General features: G+C 50.9%; 10 protein-coding genes across 10 annotated transcripts; 2 read left to right on the top strand and 8 right to left on the bottom strand.

Annotated features, from left to right (window-relative positions):
* Positions 1–95: 95 nt before the first annotated feature.
* On the bottom strand, positions 96–2071 carry M431DRAFT_511781 (hypothetical protein). Its single transcript, XM_024919727.1, has 2 exons — positions 1810–2071; positions 96–1744 (listed from the first exon to the last, which is right to left on the bottom strand). Exons 1-2 carry the CDS (start codon positions 1927–1929, stop codon positions 209–211), a joined length of 1656 nt encoding a protein of 551 aa, XP_024770560.1. The 5' UTR covers positions 1930–2071; the 3' UTR covers positions 96–208.
* Positions 2072–2876: 805 nt separating this feature from the next.
* On the bottom strand, positions 2877–4325 carry M431DRAFT_123775 (hypothetical protein; the record flags this gene model as incomplete). Its single annotated transcript, XM_024912206.1, has 1 exon — positions 2877–4325. The coding sequence occupies one exon, from the start codon at positions 4323–4325 to the stop codon at positions 2994–2996; it is 1332 nt and encodes a 443-aa protein (XP_024770559.1). The 3' UTR covers positions 2877–2993.
* Positions 4326–4824: 499 nt separating this feature from the next.
* M431DRAFT_8920 (hypothetical protein) lies at positions 4825–6023 on the bottom strand (the record flags this gene model as incomplete). The annotated part of the gene is made up of 2 exons (XM_024923999.1): positions 4825–5366; positions 5429–6023. The coding sequence occupies 2 exons, from the start codon at positions 6021–6023 to the stop codon at positions 4825–4827; spliced, it is 1137 nt and encodes a 378-aa protein (XP_024770558.1).
* Positions 6024–7566: 1543 nt separating this feature from the next.
* M431DRAFT_498999 (hypothetical protein) lies at positions 7567–8527 on the bottom strand (the record flags this gene model as incomplete). Its single annotated transcript, XM_024917750.1, has 3 exons — positions 7567–7773; positions 7848–7920; positions 7980–8527. 3 exons carry the CDS (start codon positions 8525–8527, stop codon positions 7567–7569), a joined length of 828 nt encoding a protein of 275 aa, XP_024770557.1.
* A 783-nt stretch (positions 8528–9310) lies between these two features.
* Positions 9311–12674, bottom strand: M431DRAFT_19673 (hypothetical protein). The gene is made up of 2 exons (XM_024913270.1): positions 12128–12674; positions 9311–12044 (listed from the first exon to the last, which is right to left on the bottom strand). The coding sequence occupies exons 1-2, from the start codon at positions 12580–12582 to the stop codon at positions 9530–9532; spliced, it is 2970 nt and encodes a 989-aa protein (XP_024770556.1). The 5' UTR covers positions 12583–12674; the 3' UTR covers positions 9311–9529.
* A 410-nt stretch (positions 12675–13084) lies between these two features.
* Positions 13085–14164, top strand: M431DRAFT_94909 (hypothetical protein; the record flags this gene model as incomplete). Its single annotated transcript, XM_024924629.1, has 1 exon — positions 13085–14164. One exon carries the CDS (start codon positions 13085–13087, stop codon positions 14162–14164), a length of 1080 nt encoding a protein of 359 aa, XP_024770555.1.
* A 506-nt stretch (positions 14165–14670) lies between these two features.
* M431DRAFT_94242 (hypothetical protein) lies at positions 14671–16394 on the bottom strand (the record flags this gene model as incomplete). Its single annotated transcript, XM_024924565.1, has 2 exons — positions 14671–16167; positions 16323–16394. 2 exons carry the CDS (start codon positions 16392–16394, stop codon positions 14671–14673), a joined length of 1569 nt encoding a protein of 522 aa, XP_024770554.1.
* A 184-nt stretch (positions 16395–16578) lies between these two features.
* M431DRAFT_246877 (hypothetical protein) lies at positions 16579–17737 on the bottom strand. The gene has a single exon (XM_024913753.1). The coding sequence runs from the start codon at positions 17517–17519 to the stop codon at positions 16764–16766; it is 756 nt and encodes a 251-aa protein (XP_024770553.1). The 5' UTR covers positions 17520–17737; the 3' UTR covers positions 16579–16763.
* Positions 17738–18900: 1163 nt separating this feature from the next.
* On the bottom strand, positions 18901–22177 carry M431DRAFT_498995 (hypothetical protein; the record flags this gene model as incomplete). The annotated part of the gene is made up of 3 exons (XM_024917749.1): positions 18901–19008; positions 19078–21744; positions 21818–22177. The coding sequence occupies 3 exons, from the start codon at positions 22175–22177 to the stop codon at positions 18901–18903; spliced, it is 3135 nt and encodes a 1044-aa protein (XP_024770552.1).
* A 1929-nt stretch (positions 22178–24106) lies between these two features.
* M431DRAFT_540824 (hypothetical protein) lies at positions 24107–24726 on the top strand. Its single transcript, XM_024921081.1, has one exon. The coding sequence runs from the start codon at positions 24152–24154 to the stop codon at positions 24500–24502; it is 351 nt and encodes a 116-aa protein (XP_024770551.1). The 5' UTR covers positions 24107–24151; the 3' UTR covers positions 24503–24726.
* Positions 24727–25043: the final 317 nt, after the last annotated feature.

The raw sequence follows: 25043 nt of genomic DNA, 5'->3' as shown, positions 1-25043 counted from the left end.
ATTTGGCTCCTAGGCTTGATAATGGTGTAACATCTCAACGCATCTCATTACACCAGCGCGTTTTTGAGACCACTTACATGATTCTATTCTATGACCTCTTCATCTCGTTTATTATACGAAATACCTGATAGATCCGAATTAAACTTTCCAAATGCTAATAACTAAAACTCCAATGGCGCTCAAATCGCACAATTAAACCAGCATTTACTCACAGCTCAATGGGGAACCGTTGCCTCATCCATTTGCCGTACTTGTATATCAGCACCGGAATGGGAATCAACAATATCGCAATAAACCCAAGCAAAGAGTTTCCCCAACCCACCCCCAAGCTCTTATACAGCTGAGGCCCTGCCAAGGGCAAGAAAGCAGCTATAGTATTTCTCAAGACGGCAAATCCAGCAAGGCCACTCGCTGCATATTGCGGGTACGCATCGACGATATATGTCTGGATGGGCAACAAAACTCCTACAATGCCAATTCCAAATGGCGCAATGCCGATGATGGGCACAATCCAGTGAACGGCCTTGTCAGCGCTCCAGCCGTACCAGAAAAAGGTGGTGGGCAGAATGAGGGCAAACCAAATGCAATCCGGGAGGCGCATTTCGGGCTCGTAAACGCCGTCATTAGCGGCGGTCATTCGAATAACTGTGCTATCAGAGAGAAGAGCAAACGACAGCAGGCCGATGCCATACCCGACAAGCAGCGTAAGATACACCAAGCCTGTGATACCCAGAGTCCAGCCATAGCTGCCCTCGAACGTGGTTGGAATGGTGTTGTAAAGGAGATAGAGGCATCCATACGCAAAGGCAATATACAGCGATAACCCAAAGATGTTTGGCGAGCGAAAAAGCATCTTCAGTGGCCGAATCAGTCCAAGCGTCAAGATCTGTCTCTTGCTTAGGACGGGGGCATCCGGGTCGATGTAGCAACTTCGGAGCTCGGGCTGGCTGAGCTCTTTTTGAAGCCTCTTTGTTTTGCGTTCAATCAACACTCGATGATTTGTCTCACGGTTCAAGAAGATCATGGCTACCACCACGATAGCAGCAGGTATAAAAGACAACCAGTTGACCCAACGCCAGCCGATCGTCTCAGACACAAAGCCACCAATGACGGGCGCAACGGTAGGGCCTACAACGGGACCCAGCATCCAGATAGTCATTGCCTTTCCACGTTCAGTTACAGGAAACATGTCGCCGATAATACCACCGCCAATGGTTTGACACCCTGAGCCGCCAACACCTGACATGAACCGGAAGAATATGAGTGTATTGAGTGTTGGAGCAAGCGCACAGCCCACGAGCCAGATGCAGAACCAGGCGCATGCGGCTATAAGTATCACATTTCGACCGTAAATCTCGGATAAAGGCGACAGAAACAGAGGTCCAATTGCATATCCCAGCAGAAATATGCTGACGGGCATCGATCCCAAGGTAACATCGTCCACGCCGTAATCTTTCTCCAAAGCCGCCAGCGAAGGTGCAAGGATGGACGAAGCAAAAGGCGTCATAAACGTAATGGCTGATAACAGGATTGTGATGAACCACTTGCGGCTACGGGAAAAGTTGAGTGGCATGTCGGGATCGTGCTGACTGTCCCATCCGACAATGCCCTTTTCAAGGTCTGTGACAGGGATTACTACCGGCGGAGAATCTGTTTCCAGCTTCCTCTTGCGCGCTGATGATAACCTCCTGAACAGGCCAGATCGCGTTGAGCTGTTATCTGCTTCTTCGACATCGACATCATTCTAGTTGACGGGCGTCTGTTAGTAACGGGAGAGAAGTTGGAATGCTCTGGTATCTTTTCACTTGCCGCTTCATTTTCATTTGCCTTTTCGAAAACTTCGGTTTCTAGAGTTTCTTTTTTGGATGAATCTTGCCATTGCTGTGGCTCTGAAGCGGTCAAAGAACCTGACGAGGAATCGCCGACCATGGCGCTTGGTGTTTAAATCTTGTCGGCCAATTCCCGACTGTTACTCGGCGTAATTTGCGACTATCTGGGTCACAATGTTTATTCCCGCTCAGAGATGATAAAGGAAGACGACTCAAATACCGGTCACAATTCCAGATTTTTCAGCAAAAATGCAAAAGAGGGGAAGAAGAATTGTATTAATGTATTCCATCAGCCACCGTCTGGGATATATACTCTGTCCAACAAAGGAGGAGACCATCAGCAGTCGGCGAATAGGAAATAAACAGGCATTCCCGGTCAAAGTCCGAAAATCAGGACACTAAGGGGAGGGATCTTAATCTATGGAGCAGGCCAACCAATGATTCGGTGTATTGATCTCCGATTGGGATCCGGATATGCATGTTGCTTCCATCAGCAGCTTCAATTTCACTTCTTCAGTTCCGCATCGCCTACGTGGATTATGAATGAATTCGAATATAATACCATTTAATATTTGATTTAAAAGCGGTTTTGATCATCATAATGATATCTGCTCATAGATATTTCTTGTGTGGATGTTGAAAATACGACTCGTCTGCAGTGGACCAGCTTAGAAGGCCTTGTCCGCCAGATATCCCAAACGAACGAGATCGGAGGGTGCATCCCATCCCCCAGGACACTAATATTACCAACCAAGCAGTTTAAAATGGATTTGTAACGATCTGACAGATTATTTGGACAATCATTGCTGGAATAATTGACCTGGGTTGCAACGAGAATCCCGCTCGTAGCCGTGCAAAGCCGTTGCTGAGCGAGCTGAAGTTGGAGACGTTGCCCAGTTTCAATGTCGCCATCAAGTAACATTCATTCCACTTATCAGAAGCCTGTAAATTTCCTCTCGTATTTGTCGATCTCGAATTGTTCAAATTTTAATAATACAGTAAGCATTATGGCGGTGAAATGGCCATAATACTGAGCTAATCTGTATCCTCTGTTCTAACGTACATGCATGTAGAAAGAAATATTAAACGCCACAACCCCTTGCCAATAAACAAATAATCTCATACATCCCACCAGAAGGGAAAATTCCACCTCTCCTCTTGATATTACATCCTCTTTGGATTAATCCATACCAACAACTCCTCTACCCCCTTCCAGATCGAAACGCCACAGGCCACGAGCATCTGCCAAATCTTCGTAGGAAGCCAACGAAGAAGCAAGAATACCAGAGCAAAAGCATAGAAAATCCCCTTTCCAAAGGAGCCCAGCACAAACCCCAGCACTTTAAGACTCGTCTTTCCAAAAGTCGTGGCAAAGTATGCAGCAGCTTTTGGAAAATCGATGAATATCGCTCGGAGAATGGCCCGGAAAGCGTTGGCAATATCATGCAGGGTGATGGCCCGAAAGAATCCCACCACGGCTTGAATCGTCGTATGAATCAATGAGGCTACTCGCTTCAGGATATTAAAAGCTGCGGTGCCAACCTTGCCAAGCCCTTCGCCAATCCATGATATTATTGTCCACAAAGCGCCAGGGAGCCGCTTCAGGATCTGCCATATCTTTCCCGGCACCTTTTGGATGGCTTTCCCTGCGCCTTTCATCCCCTCGCCGGCAAGTTTGGCCGCTTTCTTCACGCGGCTAGGAAACTTGGTGATTTGCCGCTTGACAAAAGGCCCAATCTTGTGTCGACGCTGCCAAATTTCCTTTGGCATAGTCACAAAAATAGCCTTGGGAGCAGTCGTAACAATATGCTTCGGAACTGTCCAGAGAAGAAATTTGGGGACAGTCCAGAAGAGAAACTTAAAGACCGATCCAATCTTCTCCAAGATCCGGCGAATACGCCGCATCTGTTTCTCATGCGTCACCTTCCATCTCTTCCAAGCACCACCACGTCGAGTTGGGAGATGATCAACCACTTCTCGATGGCCGTTTTCAGCAGCTAATCGAAGGGCCATTGCACCATCTGGAGCGATGAGTGAGTCGTCGGCACCGAGCTCGCGCAGTATCTTGACAATGCCAAGCTTGCCTTCAGCAGCTGCAACTTGGAGAGGAGTACGCTGAACTTTTGTCTGATGGCCCTCTTCATCCTGAGAATAGGAGCCGTATCCATCGATTGTTGCTCCAACCGACACCAAAAGGCGTACCATAGCGGCGTCATTATTGCTGACAGCTTTTATGAGGGGTGTTTCGCCTCGATCATTTGGTGTATCCGGAGAGACAAATCCACTGGCAATGATGTTCGATACCACATCGACTTGTTTTTGGGCGATATAATGGAAGAAATTTGCAACGATCTCTTGATTGGTTGTGTCGCTTCTCTCGGCTATGGCGTTGCTACTTTCAGCTGGTTGGTCGCTATTTTCGACTGATACGTCGCTATTCACGACTAGCTTATTGTCGCTGGAGATTATGGGTTTGTCTGTAGTATCGGATGCCATAATGTTAATCCTTATACGAGATTTATTTCGTTAAAAGTGTGTTTGGATCAATAAGTCGTGGTGAGTGATATCATGTTTATGATTACAGATGACGTTGAGGTTGGGAGTGGGTATCTTAAAAATGAGCATGTGAAAGTAGAATTCTTTGATAAATTTATATGAGAATACTTTCCCAACAAAAATAACAACATGATGGGATCTATAAGTCAACAACGGCCTAAATGAGGCAGATCGTGAGGCAGCTTCGTGCTAGTTGCCTGCGCCTCCGCCTCACCTCGGCCCATGTTTTCAGCTCTTCAGCTGAGTTTCATGTGCAAGAGGGCGCCAACGTTCTCAAAGCAAAAGGTGCAAATAACATGGATTTTTTGAATGACGGTAAGTTCAATTCAGATGATATTTTATCGCATTTAATAGAAGGGTATAGATACCATATTATCTCGTAGTCCCTCTCATAACGCACTGCACACCATGTAGAAACCATGAGAGACGATGAGTCTCGTTAAGCCTTGTAGGGGTAATTAGCCGCCGCTGCAATCTTATCCAGCAGCTGGTGAAGTTTCAAGGCGTCGTCAAAATTGGCGACTTCGGTTGGAGCCGCCACGAATTTCTCGCAGAGTCTAGATGTGTTTTGGCCCATAGCAGGGACGCTCTTAACATATTCCAGCTCCTGGGCATCAATAAAGTCAATGTTTTGTGTCACTCCAACCGAATTGTCAACCAGGCGCAGCTGCTTCTTAGCTATATCCATCTGGAAGTTGGGTCCGTCAATCGTAATCTCCAGCTCTCCCTTGGTGCCCGAGATGAACCATCGTAAGCCTTTGCCATCAACCGTCTTGGTCACCTTGCGGAAAGAAAGGCTGGCAACCGCGCCGCTTTCCAGCTTGCCATTGACGAATATGTGATCCGGACTCGTCTTTTTACGAGCAGGGTCAGTGACTTCACCAGTTGCGAAATCAATGAGCTTGACGGTAGGATACTGGATATCCAAAACCGACTGCAAGCTGGCAAAGTCACCGACAATATACCTAAACGAGTCCAAGACTGTTTCATCGTTAGCAAGTTGTTACAGTCTACTTTGTTTTGATTCACAGATAGTAGCTTACAATGAGCGAATGAAATGGTATACTCATTGGCACCTCCTTCAAAGTTGAGGAAATAATCTGCCTTTGCGTTCCAGGTATCGGCCGGATAGTTATTGAAGCATCCCGTAGCTGTGGTACTCGTAATCTGGCCAATTGCACCACTGTCAACTAACTGTTTGGCCTTCGTAATTAGGGGATCTGCACGAAATTGCAACCCCGTCACGACATTTAAGCCTTTGGCTAGTTGGGCCATTTCCTCTGCCTCTGCTGTAGTAGCGCCAAGAGGCCATTCGCAAAAGGCTTGTTTCTTTGCTTTCAGAGCAGGCAATGCAAGCAAATGGTGCCTAGAGACATGGACGGAGACGACGACGAGGTCAACGTCTGGGTCGTTGGCGATGTCCTCAGGGCTGCCATAGGCTTTAGTAGTAGCAGGTAGCTTGTGGTACGCGATTGACTGTTTTGCCGCATCGACAGAAGAATTGCAAAGAGCAACTATTTCGTAGTTTGGGGAGTTGATGTAAGTCGGCAGATGAGCTGCGATGCCCCAAGCCCCGTTTCCTAGCGATTTGCCATCTCCAACCGTAAGTCCAATCAATCCGACGCGGATAGGTGCCATGATGAAACAACACAATGTATTATTTTAAAATTCAATGAGTAGATAGGTAGATTTCTTGCCGTCTCGAAGAGCCGTGATACTTGATGTTATAGCTTCAATACTATGTTGTCTGGTGGGCGATGATTATTTGTCAAAGCAAGACAAATTAATTATTTTATACTTGTGACAACTATTAGTCAAGACGGCGTAGAGATATTCCATTATTTGGTTAGCTAACGTTAACGAGGAGTCTGTTCACGTTATTGAGTCGGAACTTCCGAAGTCCGCGAATCTCCGCTGAATAGACACATCAGAGGTGAAGCGGAGTTTGAGGCCAGCTAGCTTGTTGGTATATTCCTATGTTCAGTAATGAAAAAATGATTAGTATGATAACTCACGGATTACAACGTGATTGGTCGAACCTCACATTCACTGTTACAAAGCATTACTTATTTCCGAGTGCATGGGAGAAATATCCCACCCGCTCCTTGAGTAGTTCATGTGGGATAGATATCAAAGCACGCTGCTTGATTGTTAACATCATAGTATTCTCGGCCTTTCAGCTTCTGAAGATAACGACGGTGAGCGATGGAATTAAAGGGGTTACTTCCTACCCCAGTGTCGATATTCTCTTATTCCAAGGGTCACTTGAGCTACGCTACTTCAACAGGAACTGCCTATCCTAAGTAAAGTCTAAATAGGCAATATCAGTTGTTTCCTGCCTTATTAATGACACATTAGATCACGAAATTGGCCAAGAATAAATTAGTAAGGTATCTCTGCATAGAGATTTCTCTCAAGATATTTCCTCTCACGTTCCTGCAGCCTCTAGGGACCCTTTGAGCATCAATTAGAACCGAGTCTCATACCTATTGCTTGCTAGGTTGGTGACCACTTGAAACATCCCATTAACTTGGTCGTTAGTAGAGTGCCTACATTAAGCGCAGTCTGAATTACCCATGGTATGGCACTCGCCCATGCTCGAGTATTAAAATCCTGCTGAAGATACAATGTCAGCAGTTTGATATTTCTCGCTGGTGTTAGTATTACTGCCCCCTTGACCTTGTATCATCCTTATCATGGTACCTACCAAGGTATCATTTTCTGGCTGATTCCTGGCCTATATGATGCCAGTGCGTATCCTATAGAGAAATTCCTCTAGTGTCTACTGCCACTGTATTCTGCTGGTGTCTTGTCAGACTACCGGTGTTTAATCTTAGACATGGCATGTTGGACCGCAAGCTTGAGGTGCGGAAATGTTTATGTCAACTATTATTTAAAACACGTAGACGATGTGGAAGTAAGATTGAAAGCATGACAGACATTTGTGTTGTTACAAACAGGTAATCTAAGCAAGGCTTGCCAGATGTCACGACCGAACTCGTGGCCTAAGTGCTGTTGAACATCATGCCGTATTCACAACGCACAAAAAGAGAGAAATCTGGATGGAACCTCGTTTTCCAAAAACACCTAAGAGGAGGAATGATGATCTTTCTTATGACTTGTATTCTGGCATGCTCGCATCCGAGTGTCGGGTACGGTTTTGGCAGCACTCAATGCATGTCTAGCTACGAAGGATTCTCTCAAAGGTCTGCTTCACAGTCTCAGCCGGAGCAGGGTCCAATCTCTCGTTATCATACGGCCCATCTACAATGGCATTGCCACTGTTCAACCACCCCCTTGCGCTCCATTCCAGCTCTGATTCTTCATCTTCAGCCTTTCGAGCTGCATCCATTTTCTCCAGAGCGCCTTCGACTGGCACGTAGACAGTCTCATATTCGCTTCGCAGCCCTCGATCTCCGCGAGCGTATCGATAATGCGCTGGAAAGTTGTTCTTTCGCCGACGACTCGAATCTCTCGCTTTTGCTGGCCCTCTGCGAAGGGAAGCAGGGTTGAGGCCACGGTATAACGGACGGTACTGCGGTAATCCTATCAGACTTGCATAGCTTCAGATGCCATAAAGGGGGGTGCACATACTCTTTCAGGCTGGTTACATCCATCGGCATATCCTTGGTGCCGTAGGCGAGAACCTTTTTGGCAGTTCTATCGCCATGGAATGGCAGGATGGTCCACTCAGTAAAGGGTGCAGTCAGCATATATGTATACTTGAACTGAGGGTGCAGCTTGGCCGTTGCCGCACAGTGGTATCTCGTCATCCGCTTGTCCTGGAAGTAACGAAAGTCCTTCAACGCGTCTAAGGCTGTGTTGGAGCCAAACTCTGACGGATAGAAGTGAGTCACTCCACCGGCCACAGCAGCATCGATCATGGCCGGCTGGAGGCGCATGATGGTGTTTCCGGCAAGACTAATGGCAATGTCGTATCCGCGGTAGCAAGCGGGATCGACAAAGGAGCCAACAACGACGTCAACACCACGGGCCTTTTCATTTTCAAACTTGTGAGCCGATGAGGGAGAGGACAAGACGCCGATTTTGGAAAACTGATCGGCCTTGCTGAGGAACCCATCGACCAACGGGCGTCCTACGCTTCCAGAGGCACCGATGATGATGACGGATGGCTTTGACATTCTTAATAGAGGGGTTGAACTGATATTTAGTTAATATTGAGTGAATGGTGATGAAGAGGGAAAAGCCAAATTTCTATTGCATTTTAAAAGGTTTATATGCTTGAGTCTCTCCATATACCCCAGCAGACCTCGCAAAACTATCACTTCAAAGGGCAAAGAAACGATTGGGTTACACGGAGAGAATCCACAATGATCAATAAGCTATCATATTACAAATGCTATCATTTGATTCACTTGCTTGCATAGCAAATACCACTCATGTCACTGACGATTGGCGCTGTACTCGTACACGAGTCCTGGCGTTTGACATTAATCAACTCTTTAGCTCCTTTCGCCCACGTTGAAGGATCCAATTATCCCCCCGTTCAAAGGTGCCAGATTCCCCGATTCGGCATTAGTGTCAATCTGGTTATGCTAGTTCTCAGATGGAGAGCAACTTTTTGCGCGCTGTGTGAAAGTGTGGGAGGCACCGTCAAGTTGTGGCGTAACTTTGCGATCAACAGCCAATAAACCTCCGCAGAATCACACGACTCTCTTCAGGAGGCGACGTTACGATATCAAATTGAGACGCAGATTTACGTTTGAGTACTAACAGATGGGATTCGTTTACTGTTCTTGAATCCATTCTGGTTTGTCCGCGGAATTTGAATCTCCGCAATCTTGTATCAGGAGCTATTATTGGACGGCCCATAATGGACCTCATAAGGGAGGATATATGCAAGTAAGGCGATGATCGGAGATTCCGAGCTCTTTACTTTATGCTGTAGAATAAGGGGTAGATATGGGGTAGTGTGTTAACTATACGACGATTGCATATATTCTACTTTATAGCTTTAAGTGTCCATCATCCCTTCATAGCATGGGAATTAGGGACAAGTTTCGAGAATGACTAGAACATGATGTCGAAGATAAAGCAGCAAATACCAACAAACAAAAACTTTTAAATATGCAAGTCTGTCTCCTCCAGACATACTCTACAAGTCATCTCTCCAAGCTATCCGTTTACTCATCATTCCCCCTCAACCTCATCATCATCTCCACCAACTCCTTCATCTCAACAGCCCGATACGTCCCCTCCAACAACTCCAACACTCCCAACGCCGTAATCTCAGGATCGAAGCTATCCTTAACAACAACCGCCTCCCGATCCGCTCCGCCCACCTCCACAAACAACCTCACAATCTCCGCCCACCTCGCCGTGCCCTGCGGATCAACATCGTAGTACTCGATCCATCCCCTCCGGCGCGCATCCCGCAGATGCCGCAGCAGCGTGATCCACGGCGTCCGCGGCGCGTTGGTCCAAAAGTCAGTGTATCCATGGTTCGGGCCCGGGTTGATGCGGCACTGGTTGCGGAGCAGAAATTCCACCAGGCGAGGATCTGACAGTGGGAAGATGGTCTTGTTGCGGGAGCAAGGAAACTCAGTGGCATAAGCAAGTAGAGGCGTCGATTCTGCCGTCTGGAGTTCCTTCTTTTCATCCGAAATCTCGTCTTCTGCGGCATTTCGAGCGAGGACTTCCTCACAAACGTAGCTTGTGAGACCGAATCTCGTGGCTAGACACAGAAACGGCTGCCATAGCGGTGCAGCAACCTTGAAGATTCGATATGGTCCCAGCCCGTATCTCGCCCAGTGATCATATGGATCCTCGGGCTTGCTCAGCCAGTACCAGGAAATCGTCCTGTCCACTTCATTCACCATTGCCCGTTGCAGATGCTGTGAGTCGTTCCGCACGTATCTCGCATGCGTCAGGGCGAGTGCAATACCAGGCCACCATTCGTCCAGCTGACGATGATGTTCAATCTCCTCGAGCGCATTCTTCATCTGAAGCACATATGATCGCAGCAGCCGCAGGTGAGGATCAAAGTCGAGCGGCGTCTTTTCCACAAGACGGGTCATGACACCAGGTTCCTCCATGAACCAGTCACGAACGGTGCGATGGATATAAGTGACTCGTCTTGCCGCTGCGTCAATGGCTTCGCTCATATCGCCACCCTTGCCAGCGAATCGCAGACCACGACCACTGCCCTGTTCGCGACTAGCATGGACGCCGAGAAGGCCGGAAAATCGACTCATGATAAGTTGAATGGTAGTTCCGCAGCGATCATAGGCCATTTCTGTAGAAGCCTGTTTCGCATCTTCCGATATAGCAGCCTCATCGTCCTCGCTGCCCCTGAGGGCGAATGCAAGCTCCCATACTGTAAGTGCATTTGCAGAATCGCTATTGATGAAATCGGCCACAAACTCGCGTGCGTTCATCAGACTGAATACAATAGCTGCTTCAGCCAGTTGATCCTCATCCTGGTTTTCAAAAAAGAACAAATGAAACAACTCATTGAGCTCCGTCGGCAAGGCCTGCAAAACTCCCGACAAGCCCACCAGTCCCGTGCTCTGATCAAACTTGCGAATCATTTCGTTGAGCGCAAGTCTCACCCAAAGAAACACTCCATCCGCTTTCTGCACCGCGTTCTGAATCAGTTCCTCCCCAGCAGAGGCTTCATGCTTCAGAAGACGCCGAATATAGACATTCTCCCGCAACCTGTCCTTTGTATAGCGATGCATGTCTCCAAACGTGAGATCCTGCAGCCTCAGATTCGGCACCGCATACTCAAAGGCATCCTGGAAAACCGCCCACGGCCGCGACGACAGGCAAATCTTGATCGACCTCCCCTTATCCCCCAAACACAAATTCTTGAAAAAGTCGATAATGGCCGTGTGATCGCCTTCAAACTCATCCAGGCCATCAATGAACAAGCAAACATTCATCCTCTGCACAGCCTCATCCATGACCCCCTGAAACGCCTCCAACAAGTCCGCAACGGACCAATCCAAATGCAGCGCAACTCGTTCTTTTGTCGATAACTTTTTGAGTTTCTTCCACAGTTGCGGAAATGCTGCCGTAGTGAGTTCCGGGTGCGCTGAAAGAATTTGATGGAGCAGAGAGCGAAGCAATCCCGTCTGCGAGCGCTGCTCACGAGAGCCGCTGGTCCAGAAGAAGAATCCGGCCGTCAAGACCGGCTTGTCGACAGCCCAGGCATTCAAGCGCTCCATAGTAGCTTCGTGGTCAAAGAGGAATCGTATAAATGTCGATTTTCCCGATCCAGGCTTTCCAGTGATCCAATAAATAGGACCGAGCTCATCACCCCGAAGCCATGTCGAAAAGGGATGCTCTGCGCCTTTCTTTTCCGAATCTTGAGTATCAGCAGGCAATGATGGTAGAAACACCCATTCAAACGTTTTGCTGTGAGCCTTTGTAACCTCCTGCTCTCGAAAGTACATGCTTTTGTAAGAGAGAACATCGAGGATATAGTCGTGCACAATGGAGTCTGGCGTTGGTCGGTGTCTGACAGGGACTTCAATGTAGACATTGTCGCCGGGCACAATGTTGATGCGCCTCATCTTTTGCTTTCCTTTGTCAGATTCTTCTTCGTCTTCCTTTGGTGGTGCATCTCTATCGTCTTCGGCCTCGTCTTTCTTTTGATCCAACGGAGTGAGATCGGGTACCGGCAGTCGACGAGTTCTAGATAAAATTGTCAGCACAATTCAATGAATCAGATGCTATGTCGACAGCAACACATGTGTATATATGTATGGGCGACTTACACAACAGTAGAATCAACATCATCATGAAACCGCTGGCTCAGCTCCTGAAGTCGAGCACCAAGCGTCGCAATGTCGCGAATGGACCAGACATCATCAAGCTTGATCTGCGAATCATGGTCCTGGGCGGTGGCACTTTTATCAAAATGCAGCATCAAATCTTGTCCAATTTTGTAACACGCGCCAGGCAGAGTACTCAATGGATGAGGCGCATCAACACCAGCGACGACATGACAGACGGACTTGAGCGCGCTCAGGGAGTCTCCAATCCGGGCAGCATGGGCACCCAGGCGTTGATTTGGCGAAGAGGCACTCTCATCCAGAATGGAATCATCACCATCAGCATCACCATGCAAAGCGAGCACATCATGGTAAAGCGCAATGGCACGCTGCAAGAAGCCGCGGACAGCAGACGCCGAGTCCGGATCAAGCACGGGTAAGGAGGACACTGCTGCCATTTTATAGCATGTAATGGTCGCAGCGTCTATGGAATTGTTCTATCTAAGTGTCTACGATGCTTTTTTATTCACTCGTTGGAAGTAAAGCAAGTTTACGGAAGTGAAGAAGAAAAGGGGACGAAAGAGGAGCTGGGGGAACGGACTTGAGGGGAATTAGTAGGATCGCATCCCCGCTTCTAGCATAGGATTCGGGCTGTGTAAGTGCATTAGCTCCGGAGATGAGGTTGTTTTGATGCATAATATTGGACAACGAGGTATTATTGGCTGGAGGGGGATGAAGCTGCTCCGCGGCGGGATGCAAGTAGCATGTGAGATGGCCTCATGTGTGTAAAGAAGGAGTGAGTGAGTGAGTGTTTACGAGAACTATCAGCCATTGATTGATACAGCATTGCATCACTGTGCATGTAAATCATTCTATTGTAATTCCAATCCCCATCTTATCTTATCTCATTCCATCTTACACATCTTAGCTACAAACTGCCTATAATTCGCGTCAACACCAATGGCTCCTCACAAACCCCCCTCATCAGGCATCACCACCACCGCCCTTCTCATCCTCACTCTCACACTCCCAACAACTGCAATCTTCTCCTCTCCTCCCCTCATCATAAACACCTGGTCCGGGCCCTTCACAGCCGCAACAAACGCCGCTTATCTCACCCTCTCAAACTCCTCCTCCACCTCCCTCGACGCCGTCCAAGCAGGCTGCCAAGCATGCCAAACAAACCAATGCGACAACACCGTCGGCTTCGGCGGCTCCCCCGACGAATCTTGCGAAACCACCCTCGACGCACTCATCATGGACGGCCAGACGCTCAATGCCGGCGCCGTAGCGAACCTGCGGCGCGTCAAAGATGCCGTGGGCGTGGCGAGACATGTGCTCGACTATACGCAACACACATTGCTAGCAGGTGATCAAGCAACGCAATTCGCCCTGCAAAACGGCTTCGAGGAAGAGAGTCTATCAACAGAAAATTCACTCCGAGCATGTCACGAATGGCGCTCAAACAACTGCCAGCCAAACTACCGCTCCAACGTCCTCCCCAACCCCTTATCCTCCTGCGGCCCATACTCCCCCTCCAGCACCTCCCTCACACAAAACAACATCCCCAACCCCTCCTCCTCCGACCATTCCCACGACACCCTCTCCCTCCTCGCCCTCTCCCCCTCCGGCTCCATGGCAGCATGCACCACCACAAACGGCGCATCCCACAAAATCCCCGGCCGCGTCGGCGACGGCCCCATCCCGGGCAGCGGCTCCTACGTCGACTCCACCGCCGGCGCCTGCGGCGCCACCGGCGACGGCGACCTGATGATGCGCCTGCTGCCGTGCTACCAGGCCGTCGAGAGTCTCCGCCGCGGGCTGTCGGCCCAGGAAGCCGCTGACGACGCCGTCCGGAGGATCATCGCTCGGTATCCGGGGGCTAGGACGGGGATTGTTGTGATGGATAATAGGGGGGAGCATGCTGCTGCGGCGAGTGGGTGGGAGTTTACGTATTCTTATCGAGGGAAGGGGATGGAGAATGCGGAGGTTGTTGTTGTTAAAGCTTTGAACGAGATATCAGAGAGGTTAGAGCTGTAATGTTGGTGTTGACATAGAGATAGAGATAGAAGGCATAGAGAATCTCAACAAAATGGTATATAAAAAAAGTTGTCATTTGCATGACGAGTTGCTTGCTATGCTAAACCAACCACCACAGACATATGTATATACATAATGCGCGTATATGATGTATATGTGTAGATGCTCCCTCCCAAGGCTGCATATCCAAACTGGCCTTTCACTGTTACCGGCCATATTTTTTCTATAGTAAGTGAAGATAAAAAATTGAACGCCCCCAAGAACCCAAAACCAATAACAAGAAACTGAAACTTTCCCCCTTCAACTGTTGTCCTTATATATGTCCTTATATCTGCAATTTCCATCTCTTGCGTACCCAAAAATAAACGGGGGGAAAGCCCTTTGCCGATCGAAAAGAAAAAGTAATGCATCACTCGCTTGCTTCATTCCCCATGTACAACCCCGTATAGAAAAGAAAAGCTTCAATCATTTACTCATCTCCGTGAATGCATCTTTGTTGTCGTCGTCTAGGTAGCAACAGTCTGTCTGTGCTCCTTGCTCTTAAACAAAGCCTTGAGCATATTCGTCTGCTTCTTAGTCCTCAGCGGCAACTCCTCGCTCTTGATACCAGTCTGATCAATCTGCTTCTTCCTGCTAGCAATCGACTTCTTGATCAGCGCCATAGAGCCAACACTGCTGCTATCGTCGCTCTTCTTGCTGCTGCCGCTGCTGCTACTGCTCTTCTTATCCGAAGAATCCTTCTCATGCCTCGACTTGTGAGACTTGTGCGAAGAAGAAGAAGTCGACTGCGACGACGAGTGCGTCTTTGACGAAGAAGATCTATGCGACTTGGACCCCTTTCGAGAGAAGTAGTCCTCCGAACCGGCCTTGGAACTCCGCCTCACGCGCTCAGCCGCAGGCGTCATCAGCTCCTGGTCAGCGCTCTCGTACCCAAGGTCCACGATGCCGCGCCTCCACGTGTCGATGCTGCTAATGTCCACCTCGACCGACTCCAAAACGATGGCCTCGTCGATACCGCTCTCCGGCAGTGCTGGCAGATTGGGTACCGGCGCTGCTGCTGCTGCCTCGTAGGCCAGGGGCTTCTTGGCAAACGAATTCTGCGTAGCTCTCTGGATAATCTTCCAGCCGCCAAACATGACGACCGTGACGCCGACGGCGATGCCCGTACCAATGAGGAACTGCGGCGAGGCGAGCAGCGCAAAGATGGCGGGCGAAGTGCCCTTGAGGATGGCCGCGAAGCCAGGCGACAGCTTGGTGATGATGCCCGAGAGCTCGGCCAGTGTCAAAGCAACAGCAGCAGCCGCATCAGGGCGCTCCTGGAGATGTGTGATGATGGCCGTGGCCGAATGCTGAGCGCAGCTCGCCTCATCTAGCAGATTCTCAATCTTGTGAATCAGCTGCTCGGCCTGCTCGCGCTCGTCCTCGACATGCACATCGTGCAAATCTACATGCGGCGGCGCGGTGTGCACATCCAAGTCCACTCTGTCAGCCAGATCCGGGGGAATGTCGCCGTACGCCAAATGCAAATCGCTCCCCATGCTCATTCTCTTCATCGCCTCAGCTTCCGTGTCGGTCCGCGTACGAACCAGCGGCCTTGGCTGCACCGTCTGCAGCGCCATGGGCGGATCAACGCGCGAGAAGCCGCTCTTGACGAGCATCGCGTCGCCATACGAGCCCTGATATGATGAAGGAGGCTTCGATGGCGCAACGCTCGACACCTCGGACAGCTTCTCGAGGTTCCCCTCCGTCAGAGCCAGCTGATTGGGAACCGGAGGCAGCTGCTTCTTGGCGATGGAGCTCTTGAACGTCCGGTGAGAGCTAGCCACGCTTAACTCGTCATATTGCCTGTGAGGGATGCTGCGGCTCGTATCGAATGTCTGGGCGCGCTTGATGGGAACGGGAGGCGGCTTTGCTCGCTCTTGAGCTCGCTCCTGGCTGAGCTCGTCCCTCTTCTGTTGGTAAGAAGTCTGAGCCGTCTTCCATATCGAGAGCAGCTGCTTGCCCTATAGAGCCGGCACATGTCAAGTTAGCATGCAGTGCAACCCCACGGTGCTACGGAAGCAACTGATTGGATGCTGAGAATGGAGAGGGAGGGAGGTGTGTGTGTATGCGTATGTGCTTGTGTGTGTGTGTAGGGAGAGGAGGGACCCAAACATACGGTGCTGATGAGCTTGCCAGAGTTGTTGACAATGGTAATGGTCGCATCCAGCGGTAGGCCGGAATTGCTCATCCTGGCTTCGTTTCTTTTATCTTCCTTCTTCTTTGAAGTTGTAGTGTTTCTTGTCTTTGAGCTCGAGCCCGCGACTTTGCGTAACAAACAATCTCCAATGTCTCGTTTCAATGTCTGAGAGAAGAAGAAAAAGAAGGATCGAAGAAGCAGCGGTAGGCTCTAGTTAATATTCCAGAGGCGGAATGGAATGTCACGACCTGGCTCAAAACCCCCACTAAGCTATCAATGCTTCTCAATGTCGGTGAAGATCTCCCGGCTGGCCTTTTTCTTCTAGGATCCCTGAACGGCCGCCCCGCCAGTCTAGTTGTTAGTCGGACGCGCGCAGCTCAGGAGAACGGCCGTGAAGGAGAAGAAGAAAACAAAATTGGTTCAGCTTTGTGATGGTGATGATGAAGAGATGGTGGATGTCTTCGTCTTTTGTTGTCTTGATTCTTCCTTGGCTTCTTTTTTTGTATCTTTTCCCCGTTTGCTGATTCCAAAGGCTCTCGTTCGTCTTAAACACAAGTGTAAGCGAGAACTATGTAAGAGTATTAAATGGGGTGGCTGGCGTTTAAAGAGCCAAACCAAACAAAACGCCAGCAACGACAACGAACAACGATCAACCACACAACGATGCCCAAGACGCCGCGACGGACCTATCGCGAGCAAACAGCATCGCCGTACATGGGACGGCTCAGACACCAGCGCCTCCGATTGCGCCTCTGGCCTGGCTTCTGCTGTCCTGTCCCCACGCATCCCTCGCGCAGTGAATGATGACAAGGCAATGCAGTCCCGGCAAACATGAGACCCGGAACCGCTGGCTGCTGGTGTGATTGAGTCACACCCCACGAAAATGCGGCTTTCATCCAATCCAGCCAGCGAGCCTCTCTCTCTCTCTCTCCCTTGCCTCCTCTTCCTCCCCAAACTCGCATAACTGTCCCTTGTCTGCAGCGCCGCAAACCCTGGGCGCCAAAAAAGAGCAAAAGGCCTAAAGCTGTTCGTCTCTCTTCTCCTGGCCGCACAAAGCAGCACTCCGTCTGCCGCCCGGAGGCTCCGCCCAGCGTCCCCCGATTTGCTCCCGCAGTCAGGCGCCTTTGCATTTGCATTTGCATGACGGGCCACCCTTGGCATTGAACCCACTGGCATTGCATTGCATTGGCAGTAAATCCTCTTCCCATTCCCTTTTATCCTTCATATCATATCATATTCATCCCTATCACGCCCTCGTACTGTACAGCACAAACCGTACTAGCAGCCCCCCAGACAGCGCACGCCTCTCCTCTCGCAGCCACCAGTAGCACCGCTCTTGGCCCGTCTTCTCGTTGGGCCGGGGGTGTCTCGACTCGACTCGAAATGCCCCAGTTGGCGTGACAAGTGGTAGATGTGCTGTCCTATCACTTTTTATGGGGCGCTTGCCAGCGTGTAAAGCTCCGTACGGACTGCATCAAATTGGATCCATGGACTGCATCAAATCACTACCTAGCCTAGGTTTTTGTTTCGTTGGACGCATCCAATTGGATCCCGTCGTTTTTTTGTTTCGTTTGCAACGCTCGTCTAGCGCCCGCGCCCCCCTTCCTGCAGGCCATTGATGACGATGCCCCGTATTTGTACTTTTTTGTTTTTTTAAAATCATCTGTAGCAGTTACGGAGTAGTATATCCGTAAACCCGGGACGACTGAATGGAGTGCATTGCATCATTCGAGGACCCAAGGCGAGTCTGAACCGACAGGGTCGTGTTTCAGAAGATGGGAACGACGAAAGGGGAAATGCCGTGGAAAAACATGAGGCGAAGTGCTTGCTCGCCGCTGAGTCAGCATCAAGCATCAAGCATCAAGCATCAAGCAGCCAGCGTCCATCTTGACATACGAGATGGTCATTTCCATTTACACGAGTCACAACACCACAGTCTTTCTAGGGGCGCAAAAAGGTCAATTCGTGGGGGCAATATCTCATACGACATGTATAACAGTAGTATTCTCTTTATACAAAGTCAACATAAACACATCCGTGCATGTGCCCATTTCCACCCCAGCGTCCTCACACTCTGAGTTGGTCTCAATATGCCCTCCCATCCGAGCATCGCTTTCCACGTTGTCGACGAAATAAAAGCCTTGAAAAGAAGAAACATGTCCCGTGTGCCACCCCCATAACCACCCCATTTGTCGCTGAACAAAACACCCGAAAAAAGAGCAACGTAGAAATAGAAGAAAAGAAAAAAAGGAAGAACAAAAAGGAGGAAAACATAGAGCCCAAACGCCTTGCCTTACAACCCCTTCTGAATCCGTAATGCTGACAATGGTTTTCTGACAGCGTATGTACTATAACAACAGAACGCCGAGGGCAGAGTCGTATCGCCCTTCAGATGCGGGTTTCCATATCCATACCAAATGCTTATTATATATGCATTCTCTGTTCCGTTCGCTTTTCGTCTTCGGTAACGCTTTTCTTTTTTTTTGGGGGGTAAAAGAGCACAAGAAAAGAGAGAGGGAAGGGAATCCCCTTCCAAACTTCAACTGAAAAGAAACACCTAGGCTTCTTCCTCAATCATGGCACGAACTTCTGGTTCATTCAACAGGATGCGGCGCCCTAGTTCTTCGGGCGGATGTCCGTCTCGGACGGCACCGAAATCGAGAATCTAACGAGTCAAAGTTAGTCATATTTCTTGTTGGGAGAACGGGTTACTTCAACGGGAATCAAATCTCACCTCTACGTAAGTCAAGTTGTCCCTCTGAACAGCTGCAACGCATCGCCTTCCGTCAAACTTGACTTGCCAGACCCCAGACAAATCTGTCAGGAGATCTTGCACGCACTCTCCCGTCCTAACGTCCCACATCTTGACAGTCTTCTCACTGCCACTGATAACCTTTCGGCCATCGTGCTGAAAGCAAGTAATGGCACCCGTGTGAGCCATCAGAGTGTTCTTGCACTTGCCAGTCTGCGGGTCCCAAATCCGGAGTGTCGAGTCTGCGGCAGCCGACACGAGGCGGTCGTCGCGGAGGTCCAACAGGCCAACCAAAAGGCTGTGGCCTTCCAGGGTGTAGAGACAAGCGCCCGTGGCGAGGTCCCAGATCTTGACCAGCGAGTCCATGGAGCCCGAGATGCATCGGTTACGCTCGTGGTCGAGCACCACCGAGTAAACTTTCTGTGTGTGTCCATGGAGCACGTGCAAAGAGTCGCCGGTGCTGATCCGCCAAACTCGGACGGTGCTGTCGTAGGATCCGCTGACCAAGATGTCGCCGTGGGCCGAGATGGCGCGGACCGAGTGGGTGTGCCCGGTGAGGACGCGGATGAAATAGGGGCAGTCGGACTCCTGGGCCGGGGGACCCGTCTGGATGTAGCGTCGCGATCCAACCTCGGGGAGACGCCAGACGCGCAGTTGGCTGTCTCTGGAACCCGTGATGATCAGCGGCTTCTCCGGCTGCATGATGGGAGTGCCATCCGTGGCCATACCAGTCTCCGTCGGCATGAGAATCTGCAGGCAGCGAACCGTGCTGGTGTGTCCGTAAAACACCTGTTGGCAAAGACCGCGCTCAATATCCCAGACTCGCACCGACCGATCTGTCGAGCCCGAGACCAGAATATTACCCTCATACTGAAGAGCCCACACGCCACCCTCGTGGCCCTCGAGCTTCTTGCGGAGCTTGCCCGTCTTGGTGTCGTAGATGTGGATGAGAGTGTCGTCGCTGCCGGTGATGATCTTGTCGTCGTCAAACTGGAGGCAGGTGATGACATGTCGAGGATGGGCGGCAAACGCTACGTGGCTGGGTTTGGTCGCGCCGTTGGTCCAGCTGTGGCGTATCATGTAGTGACGGCGGTAGAGCGACTTGTACAGATGAAGCTGTCGCAAACTTGGCAGGCCCAGTTGGGGGTCGGGCACAGCCTGCATCGCCGCGTGGGCCGCCGAGAGAGGGCCGGCCGACTTGTGCTGCTTGACCTCGCCCTGAGCCCTGTCGTCACGGTTGGCAACCACTTCCTGGGTGCTAGCCCGCCGTTTCGAACGCTCCGACGTGGAGGCGTAGAGACCACGCTTGCGCTTCGAGCTTCTCACCCTTGGCGTGACTTCTTGCTTCACAGCCTGGGTGAGCTCCTTTTCCGAAGAGGTCAATCGGTTCTGCATGCTCAAATCTTGCTCGTAGCCATTGACGCCAACGGGATCCTGCCATCCCCACCCCTGAATGATGGCCTTGTTCAGCTCGCCCGGAGGGAGAGTGAAGCCATCTCTGTCAAAAAGCTCCTTCCACCCAGTCTCGTTCCGGTCAACAATATTCCGCCATTGTTTTGATACCTGGGCACAGTGGCTGAGGTCGCGGAAGTCGAGATATGAGAGAATGTGGTAGCTCAGCTCGAGGGGCAGTTGCTGCAAAAAGTCACACTTGAGGGCGGGATTCACTGCATCGGCAACGATACGGAGAGTGGGTCGAGGGCATCGACGGAGGAACTGGTACATCATGAAAGTCTTCATCTCCGTCTTCATCGAGTCAAACGCCTCCAGTAGGGTCTGGGGGTCAACAATGACGGGCTGGTCGTATCGCCGCATCAGGCCTCGCTTGCCATGGGACGGGTGCTCATAGGACACCATGTCAGTATATCCGTCGGTACCTTGGGAATCAGCCATCCACGTGTCTGACTGATCAGTCTTGAAACTGGACTGTGCGTTCTCGTCGGGTTCGGCAGAGTGCAGCTGGGCAGCGGCCAAGGTGGGAGATAATCTCGGACTAGGAAGACTGGCATCCTGCGCGGCAATAACATCGATTGCGGGTCGATGCTGCGGGCGGACCGAAGGTTCAAGGGACTCGTCGGTATCATCGGCGAACGACTCCGGGTCGGCATCGGTAACTGGCGGCGTTGCTACGGTGCTGCTAAAAGTGTGGGCATCGCTGCCGGCGGGACTCGACGCCTCGTACGGAGGAGACTTTGAACGACCACGAAGCAGGTCTTGAGAATTAAGTGAATAATCGAGGTGCAAAGGCCGTCGCTGCAACGACCGGCCCTGAAGTGAATCGGCCGTCTCGGTAATGTCGGGCGTGGCGAGAATGCCAATGGAGGCATTTCTAGCGGCTCTATCGCCAGTGTCAAGACGCAAAGTGCTGCTGCTGCCGTCGCTGTTACTGCCGGCGGCGCTGCTTCCTTGTATGACGGAGCGGCGCAGTCTATTTGAAACGGCATGAAGGTTTGAGCGGGCAAGTCGCTGTGAAGACCTGGTGGCTGCAGCGGTAGGGGACTCTGCAGCGGCTATTCTATGACTCCGGCGAGAGTAGGGCTCGGATGGCGAGGCTGAAGGTATGCGGCTCAAAGGCTCTGGTGTTTGTACTTCGCTGGCTATAGATTCCTGTTTGATCAGGGCTGGGACTAGGCTCTGGCTTCTCTTAACCTGTTGTTGATGTATTAGCAGGGCAAAGGCGGAAAAAAATCATCACGGCCCATTGAACCGAAAGCCCACTTACCAGTTGGCCATCGACATGGTCATCAGCGTCCTCGATCTTCTTGGCATCGGGATCCTCCTCTTCAGCGCCAAAACTGTAGGAAAAGTCGACCAGCTCGGGGGGCGTCGGCTTCATGGCCAAGGGATACTCCTTGGAGTCGAGAGTGTCGAGTGGGGCGGGGTCGCGGATGAAGACTTGGGGAAACTTCCTCGTCAGGCGAGTCGTGGTAGTGACGGTCCGAGTCTCGACACACTCGCTGACGTGCAGCTGGAAGCGGCGGCCGCTTGGGGGGGTGCTCTCGGCGATGTTGACCGAGACGGTCTGCGTGTGGGCGCTTCTCGGCCGCCGTGGCTCAAGGCCTTGGGATGGCGAGGGCGTCATTGTGTGGTGTCGGGAAAACCCCCGGCGGCTGGATCTGGGGCTTCCGACGATTGCTGTCCTGTTGCCGCTGGAGTCTCTGCTGCTGGAATCCCGTCGATGGTGATGTTCCAGCGGGAGAGAGGAGCGGCTCTGGCTGGGCTGGTGGCAGAGGGATCGAGAGTTTGCCTGGTGCGAGTGCGAGTCTCTCGGGCGAAGGAGGGTTTTGCAGGACACGAGGCTGGTGCGCGTGCGCCAGGCGTGGCTTGCTGTTGCTGCACTTTTGCGTGAGGGGACGACGATGACAAACCAAGAACAAATCTGGAGAAAACAACACAACAAAGCAAACAGACTGTGAAGCGTAAGTGCAGGAACACGCTCGAGTTTTCTTCTTCCTCTTCTTCTTTTTTTTTGTTGTCTGGTGGATCAAAGGGCGAGAGACGGCGTGTCCGGCCGTGAGAATCCGGCTGTCTCCTTTTGTGGCGGATGATATTAGATAAGGCAGGCGGAGGTACCTGGAACAATGGTGGTAACAAAACAAGGCCGGCTGTGTTGAACCGCTAATTCGCTAGCGGCTGGCGCTGTACACGCTGTACAGTTGGCTGCTTAGCGGCCATAGATGGGGTCGTTGGGTACAATCGAGCGGCTCCCTAGAGGCCTTTCACCGGTAATTGGACAGGACACGAATCGCCACTAAAGGCGCCCCGTACGGTAGCCACTACCAGTATGGGGAACGGCAGTGTGCCACTGCACTTGTACTCCGTGCGCTGAGGAGCGCCTCCAGGTACATGAACCTGCTAGAGCGGCAGTACCCCGGACCGTCGACGGAATGGATTTGGATGACATACATGAAAAGCCACTCGAACCTCGGCCACCGACAGACGCAAAATTTGATCAATTTCTAACAGCCCTGAGTACATGGACCGCTAGGCAGCTGTGCAGTGTGAGAGCCTCTCTGGGTGACAAAGCACCAGACTTCAGATACATCCCAGCCCGTCGTTGTTCCTTCATGGCGGCCAGCCGGACGTATCTTTTAGCTGCCGTGCGGGCGGGCTCTATCTTGGTGTACTGCAGCCCTGCGATTCCATCAATCGATACATGTAGTTTAGGTACATGATTGATCCGTGAGGCATGTATCTATCTAGTAGGTCAGGGTGGAATTGTACGCCAGACCGAGGCTTTGCATGTACCTCAGGTAGCGTCTGCATTGGACTGCGATAACCCAGCCCGTACAAAACAGGGGGAGTCTAGAACTGCACCAGATCACAATGGACATGGACCTTATGTCGAGGCACGATACACATCACATCTCCAGCTTCTCGCCATCGTAAGACAAGCAGAGCCACTCCAGTGGACACTCTCGCCTCTACCCCGTTCCTCTGTCTTTTTCCCGCTCTTCAATTTCAAGGGTCCCAGCCGAAGCATGGAGGTCAATAACGTTGCATCCCTCATCACATCAGCACATCACCAACACGCCAGACCTAGCCAGCGGCAATATCTTGGGCCCCCTCTCTCCATCTAGAGGAGAAGAGGCACAGTTTTTCAACGAAAGATGCCCAAGTCGTCATTGACTGTAATTGCAATCTATACTTGCATTTTGGCTTCCTCCTCTGCGTAATCAGGTGGCCTTTCCCCTCTTTCGACTTGCTGCGCGACATCTGCACGACCAGCGTTATCGAGGGGCTCCTCTGTGGAGGGTAGCAACAGATGCATCAATAATGAATGCCTGTACTCGTACATGTGCCAACTGCAGTGCTAATGCAAACCCCAAAGGAAGAAAAATCTGCTTGATACCTACTGCTGAGCTATTTTAGCACACGGTGAGCAAGATATGCTGAGCGAATGTATCTCTGAGCACTCAATTGCAAGCCACATCTACTCCGTACCGAGTTAAGGTAGAAATAGCCCTGTTCCTTTTCGAACAGGGTATCGATGTTCCGCACATTGGTCACATATGCAGCTAGCAGAAAGAGAGAGCAAACACCGTAATGAGCACCAATGATGGCGTGCGTCCTTTTGATTCTGACTGCAGCCCGGTTCGTCGCACTTCGGCGGCAAGATGCTTTACCTGTGCTTCGTCCTCGTTCCCGTGCTTGTCCTTGTCCCGGTGCACTCCCCACAAAACTGCGGCCTTTTGATCCATTGACATCTCCTCTCTGTGGGAGACCAGTATCAAAAGACCCTGCTGTGAGGATTGGAAGCTGGATTGATGCTAATGCAGTACGGCATCCGGTGTATGTTGGCTGTACAAAGACGGAATACAGAGCGGAACACATACTTATCCAGACTAATACCAAGCACATGCAACATGTGCTACCATATCTCACTGCTCTCTTGCTACTAAGATGACCCTTGAAGAAAAACAAACGTTATTTTCCAGTCAACCATACGATATCCCCCGTCGTCTCGTCATCAATCGTCTCACCCAACAAACCGTCCCCCATCACCCGTGCAATAACCCCAATTCCATCCACCCGCCTAACAAAACCCCAGACCATCCAAACATTTCCCCCATTCAGCCGTCTCGTCTCCGCAAAGCCGTCACATTTTCGTCTGTTCCTTTCCTCACCTAAAATACGAAACGAACGCCACACCAGGCTGCCAACGCATAACATACGCTACGCCGCCCCCTAAAAAAAAATTCAGTGCCAACACGAAAGCCTCGGCCGATATCCCAAAGCGGTCACTGGTTCTTGCTTACTGGGCGGAGTAGCAGTTACTTTTGCGCACGGAGAAATTTGGCGTGCACGAGTAAGATCAAATGGTAGCGGCGCCAAGTTTCGGGTACCTGATACGGGTCCCGAGACCTCCGTACTGCCGGTTCGGAAGCCTTGAAGCGAGGTTCGAAAGAGCCGACAAATGCTCAGTGTGAAGAAGCCATGGTGAAAGG

This window comes from Trichoderma harzianum (assembly GCF_003025095.1).
Source record: "Trichoderma harzianum CBS 226.95 unplaced genomic scaffold M431scaffold_13, whole genome shotgun sequence".
In the NCBI taxonomy this organism is placed as follows: domain Eukaryota; kingdom Fungi; phylum Ascomycota; class Sordariomycetes; order Hypocreales; family Hypocreaceae; genus Trichoderma; species Trichoderma harzianum.
This window is presented reverse-complemented; position numbering and strand designations above follow the sequence as displayed.